At 42.5% G+C, this 11,222-nt stretch overlaps 1 protein-coding gene and 1 non-coding gene across 2 annotated transcripts; both read left to right on the top strand.

Annotated features, from left to right (window-relative positions):
* The first annotated feature begins 1,216 nt into the window (after window positions 1-1,216).
* On the top strand, window positions 1,217-9,998 carry LOC102523255 (histone-lysine N-methyltransferase SETMAR). The gene is made up of 2 exons (XM_032458058.1): window positions 1,217-1,446; window positions 8,456-9,998. Exons 1-2 carry the CDS (start codon window positions 1,330-1,332, stop codon window positions 9,257-9,259), a joined length of 921 nt encoding a protein of 306 aa, XP_032313949.1. The 5' UTR covers window positions 1,217-1,329; the 3' UTR covers window positions 9,260-9,998.
* A 530-nt stretch (window positions 9,999-10,528) lies between these two features.
* On the top strand, window positions 10,529-10,600 carry TRNAS-AGA. The gene has a single exon. It is a non-coding gene; the product is annotated as a tRNA-Ser (tRNA).
* The last annotated feature ends 622 nt before the right edge of the window (window positions 10,601-11,222 follow it).

Raw genomic sequence — 11,222 nt, 5'->3', positions numbered from 1 at the left:
CACATAAATAACTATTCCCTAAGTAAGAGCAACTGCACAGCCATGTCTGATAAAATATTTACTAGGTGACCACCTTCAAGCCTATGGTTCCTATGTGGTATAAGACTAATTAAGGATGACCCCACACACTATTAATGAGGCTCTCCTCTTGGATTTGAGTCATCCTTTGGGAAGACAAAGAAGAACATTCCAAGGCAGCTTTGTAACCTACTGTATGATAACCTACTGTGTGATAACCGCATGCACTATTCCCAAAGAAAAACATCGAAAGCCTCTCTGCTGGCAGGCTCTGACCTTCTTACTGTACCTAATGACAAGTGTGGCTTATGACAGTCCTGCGAGTCCATCCATAACAGGATACGTATCTCCAGTCTACACCGGAGACTGAGGACCCAACACTTTATAACAGTATTTGAAGCCAGGGAGTAGACGCCACTACTGAGGAAGCCCACAGAAGGTGAGGAAACGGCCTGGGGCAGAACGCTGAGCTACACAAGCCCCAGTTTCAGAGTCAAGCCAGAGAAGGACAGGTGGCGAGGAGAGGACGGTCTGCGCAACTCAAAAGCACCCGGGACAGGGGTCCCACAGGCTGCGAGGGGGCAGGGTTTCACGTAGAAGCAGCAGGACAATCGAGTCAGAGAGCTTTGGGAAGGTTGGAAACGTTCCACTGGATTCTACCATCTCGAGATTCTCAGAATCCTTTGCCGGTGCGGGGTGTGGTTTCCTCGGAGACAGAGAAGCCGACAGGGAACCGTGAGGCCAGTCAGAGAGCGCGCGCGCAGCCGGCGCGCGGCCGACACACAGCCTTCCCACGCCCCGTAGGGCTATTCCTCCGCCGCCGCCGCGGAAACCCTACCAAACGCCACCCAACGTCCCCGCAAGTTCCAGATGTTCAGAAACCCCAGTGTGACCCCCCCACCTCGGGTAAGAGCGCGCCCCTCCCCCCACTCCAGCCCCCTACGCCCTCAGAGACCCGGACAAACGCGCTCGCCTCAGAAGCCCTCCCTGGGCTCACAAGAAAAATTCAAGCACTCCGTGGTGTGTTCCCAAAGCTTTGTCCGTACCTTACAAGGTTTTCTATTTTTTGTGGTGCGTGTGGCTCAAAACAAAAAGCGAGCCAGACCGAAAAGTCAAGAAACGCTGAGGGTCGAGGGAGCAGACGCCCTCACAGGCCACTTGTGAGAGAAAAACTAAGACTCCCATGAGGCAGTGGGGCCCCGGGACCCACGACTCCCAGCTTCCTCTGCGAGGCTCAAGATAGTCTAGGCGGTAGGCGCCTCGCGTCGGAGAGAAACGTACACTAAAGCCGTGGAGAGGTGGCCCTGCGGGATGGCAGCGACTGAGGAGGAGCCTGAGCCCCTGACAGAGCAGCTAGATGTCGCGCGCGGCCTGGAGAATCTGCCTGTGAGCGCGTGGCCCCCAGAGGCGGGGCCAGAGCCCTTCCAGGTAGGGGGCGGGGCTCGGCCGGCCCGGAGGCTGCGCGCGGCCCCGGAGGGGGTCGTGGCCGACGCCGTTTTGCACGAGGCGGGGCTGGGCGGTCGCGGTCGCGGTCGCTGCGCGCGCAGCCCCGAGGGCGGGGCTGGTGTCCTTCTGGGAGAGTGTGGGGCTAGGTGGTTGCGAGGTTAGGTTACATGGTCGTAGATCCGCGGTTGATTATCGTGCGTCACGTTGTTCCAGACTTCCCGACCTTTTTTCTTACCTAGTTGCACAGCTGTTTGCGCTCGAGCATAACTCTTAAATTCACAGATTTCGATCTTTATCTTAGCGTTCCGCAGTGACCTTAACAAGAGTATTCTCTTTTCTGCCCTTAACTAGCAGTTATTTCCTTGAAGGCAAAACCAGAGGTTTCGTGAGGTCCCTTGGAAAGAGGCGTGAGAATCTTGTTCTTTGTCCTGGTTCTGTCCCCAGAACTCGCTGAGATCCAGGACAAATCACTTGCCTCTCTGGTCTCAGGTGTCTCGAAAATAAGGCATGGGACCTATTAACGGATCTTAGCCTGGTGACATGATGAAAAACTCAGCCCCTAGAGTCAGACTTAGTTGAGGTTTCCCTCATGTGAGCGTTCTGGCAAATTATCAACTAGCCTCAGCTAAGCCTTAGAGTCCTCCCGTGTGCAGTTAAAATAACAGTACCTCTCTCCAGACTGCTTTGAGAATTACAAGTAAAATACAGTTCCTGGTGCTGAAAGAACTCAATAACTGTTTACTACAGTTATTACCTCAAAGTCCTTTCTCCTCCAACTTTCTCACCCCTCTGAGCTTGGCCTGCCTAAGGAACAAGAAATGACAAAACAAAAAACAAAAAAATCAGGATGTTGGAGCGGAAAGGAGCACTGGACTCGGTGGTAGGAGAGCTATGTTCAGGGCTCAGCCACCTTAGCCACGTCTCACAGCCTGAGATTTTTCATCTTCACAATGAAAATAATTAAAAATTTATAGCCCTTTTCGCATCCATTATCATTATCAAACCCCGTCTGTCCTTCCTAGGCACGTTGTGAGAATCAAGTAAGATAAAAAATTCAGTAGACGTTTTCAAAGGGAAGAGCAAGATTTTAATGTCAGAAATGGTTATTTTTCCTCAAAGTACATCAGGCAGTTTATGGTTAATAATACAGTTGGCTAGCACCATATTAAAACACTGATCCCTAAAAGCGTGTTCAAGACCAAACATTGCTGGATGCCTGGTCAAAAACATACGTTCTCTTTCTTCAACAAATAATTGGGTGCCTAAAATGTGCCTGGTACAGTGTTAGGCTAGGTATAGAAGATAAAACGGTGACAGTATAATTCCTGCCCTTGAGCTTACAAGAGCAGATAGAAAGCACTTGGTTGCTACAAAAGAGGCAGGTGGTGATGGAGGAAGCGTTGTGACTGGTCCTTATACCTACAGTTGATGGAAATCAGGAGGCTAAGACTCAATCCCATAGTATTCTAGCATCCTGGCTGTATTCACAGCTCTGGGTAGAGTTACAGAAAGAAGACAAGATCCCTTCCTTAAAGAGCTTATAGTTTTACCAAGAAGATAAAACATCCTTGAAACATTTAAATTACGAGCCGAAAAGTGCCTTCAACTAGTTTGCTTCCATATATTTGTGGAGCACAAAACCATTCTTACAAAAGGTCAAAATAGCTTGGTTGCCCCAAACCCTGCCTTCACAGACATATGCACACATAAGGAAACTCAAGGTAGGAATTATTTTGTCTAGTTTGCTTTGCAGTACTGTTGGAAAAGGCAAAAAGAACATTCAAATGTTCAGATTGGAATCAACCACATCATAATGCCATCGGTGTTGAAAGCCAAGTAGAAAATAAACTGATTTTCCTGAAATAAGAGTTGGATCTAGGCATTTTCTCAGGTTTCTGATACCAGCTTAAAATATCCTTTTTAAGATCTCAACTTGGCCTTGACAGGAATTATCTGGCTCACAGTCTCCTAATAGCTGCTTGGAGCAAAAACAAACTCATGGGGCTACAGGCCAAGTACAAAGATTCTTGTAGCTGGTGTTGCAAAACAACCAAAAAAGGAGTGAGGACTTTCATAGCACTTCCTTAAAATTCAGAATCAAGGCCTAGGTTTTAAGCCCAGAATATTGTGAGGTGTCATGTTTCAGTTTCTGGGGCTTCGATACAGAATGTGACTCAGAAAAGTCAAGTTTTCCAATCAAAAGTTATTAAGACTGTTCATATTAAGACTAAAAGTCAAATAATATTTCCTGAGCTATGTGCTCTGTGCCTAGTACTATGGATAGGACCCCAGCCCCCACCACCAGTCCACACCCCAAACCTCATGCCCATGCCTTTCCTTGAGACGTACATTTGTTGGAAAGGTAAGACCTACACATTAGTACAGCTAGAGAACCCTACAATCTCTGCCACTTAGACCCCAAAGTTCATACTGTTAGTAAGTGCAGGTCTAGTTTAGAGAAGGGAGAAATTGTGTATGAGGATGTCTCCTGTTTACATTTTGGCTTCTCGGGTGACCGTTGATTAAAAAAAAATTCCAGTTTTCTGTCAAAAAAAGTTGAAATCTCTACCCAGTTCTTCAAGTATCTGGTTTCTAATGCATTTTGCACTGATCAGTTAGTTTTTCATTTATTGCCAACTCTTGTGTGATCGATTTTGCACTACAATACATACCAGGAAAAAGTAAAATGTATGTTATGGCAACAACCACAGAAAGATAAAAAATCCAGTTCTGCATGTCCTCTTTTGTGTTTTTCTGAGTGGTTCTTTCTAAATCCCAGCATGTGCATACAATAGGCAATAAGGCAGTGTTTACTGATGAATGAAAGCAATCTTCTGGGTCAGCTCTTGGTTCCCCCCCCCCCCAAGATGGATAAGTAATGGAGGTAGGAATATAATCATATGGTTTCCCAGACGTAATTTTGGTTTGAGTATGTTTAAACCTGGAAAGTTTAACTCCGGAACGTGATTTTTCCACCACCCTACTAGACAGCCTGTGTAATTCATTCTGAACACTTATGTGCCAGCCACTGGAGTCAGCTCTTTCCATGGTTTCCTCTCATTTTTTCCTTCACAGCAACCTGTAAGATAGACAGAAAGAGAATATTTAGAAAGCTTAAGTAATGTGCCAGAAATAGATGATGTTTTAAATATGAAGTCTACAAATAATATCTAGAATAATTTAAGGAAGTGACTATTTTAAAAGTATAAAGTGGCTGACACAGTACAGTGTTACGTTAATTAAGTCTCTTAAGAATCTTCCCTGCCTCAGATACAGGTTTTGGCCTTGTTTTACAGTTCTAACCCAAAGATTAGTAACTCACCTGCTGTGAGTCACAGTGCTAACAAGAGCCTGGTCCTGTATGTGTCTCCTCTAGGACATCCCATGCTCTGCATTAAGAAGTTCTCACCTGCTTGCCCAGGGTTCCAGGACACGGTCACAGTTTTTCTGTCTGGCCTCCTGCACACTTTGCTCTATTCTCACCTCCCAGTTGGAGACCTCATTGCTCATTAGCCATTTCTATCTTTGACTAAATTTTCCAGCCATTTCCTGGAACCATTTCTCAGCTTCCACCCTGGGTCTGTCAGTCAAGACTCATTTGTTTGTGGGAAACATAAATGCAACACAATCGGACTCAGGCCAAAAAAAAAAGGAAGTAATTGCCTCACATAACAGCAAAATCCAGGGGTGGTAACTGTAGGTGTGTCTGGATCAAAGAACTCTCAAGGTGTCATCAGATGTTTCTGTCTCCCATCTCCCCACTTCACATCCCCGGTCGCACACTCAGGCCTTACGTGTGCAGTAGAACTTGGGAGGCCTGGTGGATACACTACAGCTTAGCACCCCAGTGGAGAAAGAATGCCTCCTCCCTAGTTGTTTCAGCAGGAGTCCCAGAACTATATCCCACTGATCTAGCTTAGGTCCTATGTCCATCCGTGAACCAAATACTATTGAAAAGAGCAAGTGATATTCTGATTAGCCAGGTTTAGGCCCCTGTCCAACCTGGACCCCCATCCAAAGCATTAAGACAATAGTGAGCGGGGTTCCCCTGGGAAGACTCAAGGTGCTTTTATCAGAAAAAAAAGAATGGATGCTGCATGGATAAAAACATATGTCCTGTATGGCCACATCCCACAAGCTCTGGTCTCTTCTTGGCTTAGGGTAAGCACAAAAACCCTCAGGGTGACACCCTTTTGGATCAGTTTGGTCCTGGGCTGTGTCCCAGGGAGTAGGGTACAGACTATGGAAAGAGTGTTACAAATTGGGAGCATTTAAACTCATGTCAGCTCATTCCCAGTTTGTAACACATTTAACATTATTAGCTTTCTGATACTCAAAATTTCAATTTGCATGGCTTATAAATATTTGAATAAAATGTCAGACCGATGATACCAGTTTATTTCTGAAAAGAATAACTTTTCAATATGTAGTCAGATACCTGAAAAGATGGATAATTACATAATGATATGTTCAACTAGACTACCGTTTTCAAAAGACTTCTTGAGTATAGCCAATTTTTCTAAATCAGGTAAAATATCCTGTAATGGCATTTAACCAACCTTTTATCGAGGAGAAAATGGAAACATATGGAGATAAAATAATTTGTGATGATTATCAGTATCAGGGTCAATGATTACATCCATAAAGGGAAATATATATATATATATATATATTCTATTTAAACAGGAAGTTTATCTAGAAGTCTCTGTTATCCTTCGGAAAGTATTTTCAGCTTATTTGGAGTCAGCTACCATTTGTAATCTAGGCCTTTAAAGGATCTTAGATTGTGCAAAAAGTTTAAATTGCAGAATTTTAAAAAATGTATTGCTAGATTCTCCAAAATCTTATTTTAAATGTATAAGTAAAAATAAGCAAATAATAGTATTTTTTCCAAAAAGTACTTATCCATATGCAAATAAGTTCAACAGGGAATAATATGCTCTCCTGGTTAGAAAACTGCAGTTAAGTCAGACTTGATTTTAAAAGATGTTTTCAGCATTAAAAAAAAAAAAATCACCTTAGAATTTAGTGATTTCTGTAGTACATTAAAAATATATGCACCTTTAAGAACAAATCAATTGAAAAGAATTCTTCATGAAAAGTTTAACAAAGTGATAGTAAAATCTTCATTTTGCAAGTACTTAAAATGTCTCCGTAACCATTTCAACGTTGCCTCTTAAAATCTGGAAGTAGTTTCCATATAAGACAGCAGTCATGGAATTTGACTGATGGAGCATCATTTACCAAGCCATCCTTTATCCTTTTAGGACATCTCTGCTAAGCTAAAGCTGTAAGAACTGACACAAACAGGAGAAGCTATTTCTGCTGTCCACCCCCAAATCACCTTTTAAGCAGTATTGGTCTTCCCCCGCAGGTACGCCCACTCACCATCCTCATCTTTCACAGGAGGATGTCATTCCTTCCCCCCAGCTCAGCGTTTTTAAAAGTACAGGATTTTGCACCTAACTGCATAGCTCCACCGAGGCCGCCACAGGGAGTACAACTACCCGCTGCTCAGTATTTTTCCTGAAGTTTGGCCTGGAGACACAGTATTAATGGAGATACGCAGCTCAAAGGCTCCTCTAAATGCACTAAAATCTATCTCTGTAGCAAAGCTCTGCGACTGGTCTCTTTCAGAACTGCTCGTACTGACTCGCTGCAGCAGCATGCCAACAGCCTTTACTGAGGGGCAGGATGAACGAAGTGAAAAACAGCCAGTGAAACTCTTTCCTGGAAGAGAACGGTTTAGACAGACTCTTTGGTGAAGTTTCTCTCCCGTCTCCATGTTGGAAAAAGTCAGCGCCTCTAAGCAGTGAGATTGCTCCTTGCAGAGAGTGCAAGCCCTTCATGTAATCATATTAACCGCTTAGATGTGGCTGCTCTCAGGCAGAGCCAGATCCACTTCTGCTACACATTCAGTGTGGCTAAGCTCGCTCAACTAGTTGGATCTTATTTTTCCCTTCACCTTACCTATTTTTCATTTCTCTTACCTCTCTGTAAGCCTCATTAAATCCTTTTTTGGAACAAAGCGAGTATAAATAAATGAATTAGGTTCCATATAAGCAAGAGAGAGAGTTTAATCTTCAGGGTATGAGAATGTGCTTTATTTTTCCAGTGAGGAAATAACCAGAGGTCAGGAAATAACATAGATTTTTTAGACTTAGGACTTACTTTTCATAAGATTTTGTTAATGTGACATTTTGAAAATACAGGTATCTTTAAAAGACAGAGAAACCTTTTGGTATTATCCCTTTCTCATTTAATAAGAACAGGATTTCTTTACATGTATATAGTATATCTACAATAAATTTAAATATCTATTAATATATGTAATAAATACAAGTTTTAGAATTCTGTCTGCAAGGTTTTTTTTTGCCAAATTTCTGCTTTTAACATTGTGAAGACTCAAACAGAACTATCAGGTAGCAGCATTTTTTAAAAACATGAGAGAATAAAAATTTAGATAATCTTCAAATTAAAAAATTCTGTAAAAAAAAATCAACGGAAGACTCTCTCCCAAAGGCCATTTTTCATTGATTTGTCATTTATGACTTTCTTATTCCCAAAAAGGATCTGAGGTAACTCATGATAAAAACACATATGCATTTGTATAATCAGATAAGAGGTCAAAAGCCAAGGAGAAGACACTTAACTTCATTTGAAAATGAAATTCATCACTGATTGTCCTGACATCTAAAGCTAAGAGGGAAACAAAATGGGTTACAAAATTTTCAGTTATCTGACAAGAGGAAAAGTATATAAATTTTTCTTACTGTTACTCCAATACCTAAAAGGAAACCACCAAATTTTAAATCTAAGAATTTATTTTTCAAATTGGAGGGAGATATTTTTAGAAAATATTTTAATGTATCCTGTCATTTTTGTCTTGTTCCATTTGTTAGAATTAAGAAGTGTCTCAGCCAAAAGCTGCTGAAATACAGATGAAGTATATGGCATGCGGTGCTGACTTACAGTATTTCTATTTTTGTAGTATACTCCTGACCATGTAGCCGGACCTGGAGCAGACATTGATCCCACTCAAATAACCTTTCCCGGATGCATTTGCCTCAAAACCCCCTGCCTCCCTGGTACTTGTTCCTGCCTCCGTCGTGAGAAGAACTATGATGATGATTTATGCCTCCGAGATGCAGGATCGGAAGCAAAGTATGCTGAGCCCGTTTTCGAATGCAATGTCCTGTGTCGGTGCAGTGACCGCTGCAGGAACAGAGTGGTCCAGCGGGGTCTGCAGTTCCACCTCCAGGTGTTCAAGACGGATCAGAAAGGCTGGGGACTTCGCACCTTGGACTTTATACCAAAAGGACGGTTTGTCTGTGAATATGCTGGCGAGGTTTTAGGGTTCTCTGAAGTACAGAGAAGAGTTCAGTTACAAACAATACACGATTCGAATTACATCATAGCCATCAGGGAACATGTCTGTAATGGGCAGGTAATGGAAACATTTATTGATCCTACCTCTATAGGAAATATTGGAAGATTCCTTAACCACTCTTGTGAGCCAAATCTGTTGATGATTCCTGTCCGAATTGACTCGATGGTACCAAAGTTGGCACTTTTTGCAGCCAGAGACATTCTGCCAGAAGAAGAACTCTCTTATGACTATTCAGGAAGATTTCTTAATCTAGTGGATTGTGAAGACAAAGAAAGGCTAGAAGACAGGAAATTAAGGAAACCTTGTTATTGCGGTGCCAAATCATGTGCTGCGTTCCTGCCTTATGACAGTTCACTGTATTGTCCCTTAGAAAAGCCAGATGTGAGTGAGGAAGGAAGTGTATAGGAGAAACACGTCTGACCTCTCAGTGGAAGAGAATGAGAAGGGATGGAGCATGTTGGGCTCAGCCCTCTTTGGGTTCCCCTCTTCCAAGCAGCTTACCCTCGAGGTGAGTCTCTGCTCTGTGGTAAGCAGCTTGCCCCTCACTAGAGGGGACGCCAGTGGTGGTCTAGCTTCTACTGCTGCCTGGCTGTGTAAGTTTAACTCAGGAATGTGGCAGAGACGGCAGGTCGTCCAGCAGTTACTCTCACTCCCCTTCTATCAGAGAATTCTCAGGTTTTAGCTGGCTACATGGCAGCCCAGAATACTCACTTTTCCTACTTAGATGTGGCTAAGTGACTGTGTTGTAGCTCGTGGGACATAATGGAAAATGATGTGTCCTTAAATGGAGATATCCTTCCCTTAACCCCTCTTTTTTCCTCTTGGCTGGAATGTACACATGATAACTAGAGCTGGTCCATACTAGACCCCAGAACAACCTTGGAAAAGGAAACCATGCACAGCAAATGCAAAAAATGGAAAGGAGTCTGGGGCTGTATATGTGGACTGCTCTAGCAGCCCTGATCTGACATGTCTGGACTTTTAGGTGAGAAATAGTCCCTTCCTCACTTATGCCACTATTATTTTGAATTTTCTAGTACTAGCACCAAACCTCATCAATGATCCAAGGAAAGCCTTGTGTCTGTATACCTAAGTCTTGCTTTCCAATCAGCTTTATCAGGAATAAAGCTTATATTTTCATTTCTGTCTGACTCCTGCGTTTTATTTCTCACTTGTTTCTAAACACGAATCAAGGAAAAGGGCATGATTAATTATCACCTGGTAAAACCCTAATAATTACCACCAATAGTGAAAAATTTAACCATGAGAATGACTTCCATGTATATAAGCAAAAATCATAAAAAGAAACAAACTATAAAATTTTTGCTATATATTTGGCTGTACTCCAAGGCTTGTGAGGTTATGCTTCAAAACATCAAAGAGCCTCACTTCTTTTATTAACAACATGAAAATAACCCTATGAGCATCACCAAAGGGAGTGGAAGTTTTGTAATTCTATTTAAACTTCTGGAGAGGCAAAGACCTCTAACTTCCCTCCTCAAAGCAAGGATGTTGCAAAAACAAACTTACTGTGGAAGTTTATTAGACTTTTTCAAAGCTAAAGTAATTACTTTAGGCCTTATTATTTCTTAGGCCCTATAATTTCTTTTCTAGTACATTTAAACTCTACCACCAGGAGATTCTGCACTTTAAAAGTACAGGGACCCAAGTGGGGAGGGTACAGCTCAGTGGTTGAATGCATGCCTAGAATGCATGAGGTCCTGGGTTCAATTCCCAGTGCCTACATTACAAAAATAAATAAATATAAACCTAATTACCTCCCCCCATTAAAAAAAAAACTAAAAAAAAAAGTTACAGGGACCCATACTATATAGATAACACTCTACTCCTGTCTGATACCCTAAGTAGGATAGTTGTACCCTGCAAGTGAAAGAAATGTATGGTGTGTGAATTACAGCTCACCAAAGCTGTTAAAATAATAAGTATGTTAGGGTTTGCGTGTTCACATAACATTATCAGGAATGGCTCCATGTGAATAGGTGATACTAGAGTACACAGAAAAGTGCCCCAAGCTACAAATGTGCAACATATAAAACAGAACAGATTTTCCCCCACACTAATCATTCCTCCCTGCCAACCTTCCTCTCTAACTTTGATTCCTCTGAAGCAGTCCTGCTTTTTTTGATGCAGCTTGTATCCCTCATTTTAAAATGGCCTTTCTCCCATCATTCAAAAGTCCACAAATGACAAATGCTGGAGAGGCTGTGGAGAAAAGGGAACCCTCCTACACTGCCGGTGGGAATGCAGTTTGGTGCAGCCACTATGGAAAACAGTACAGAGATTCCTCAAAAGACTAGGAATAGACTTACCATATGACCCAGGAATCCCAATCCTAGGCATATATCCA

This window comes from Camelus ferus, chromosome 17 (assembly GCF_009834535.1).
Source record: "Camelus ferus isolate YT-003-E chromosome 17, BCGSAC_Cfer_1.0, whole genome shotgun sequence".
Lineage (NCBI taxonomy): Eukaryota > Metazoa > Chordata > Mammalia > Artiodactyla > Camelidae > Camelus > Camelus ferus.
Note: the sequence above shows the minus strand (reverse complement) of the source record. Positions and strands in the feature narration are given on the sequence as shown.

Excerpts from the sequence above, each read along its gene's own strand:
- LOC102523255 (XM_032458058.1), top strand. The coding sequence starts at position 1,330 with ATGGCAGCGACTGAGGAGGAGCCTGAGCCCCTGACAGAGCAGCTAGAT. Across the intron at positions 1,447-8,455 it reads CGGGGCCAGAGCCCTTCCAG|TATACTCCTGACCATGTAGC; the intron begins GTAGGGGGCGGG and ends CTATTTTTGTAG.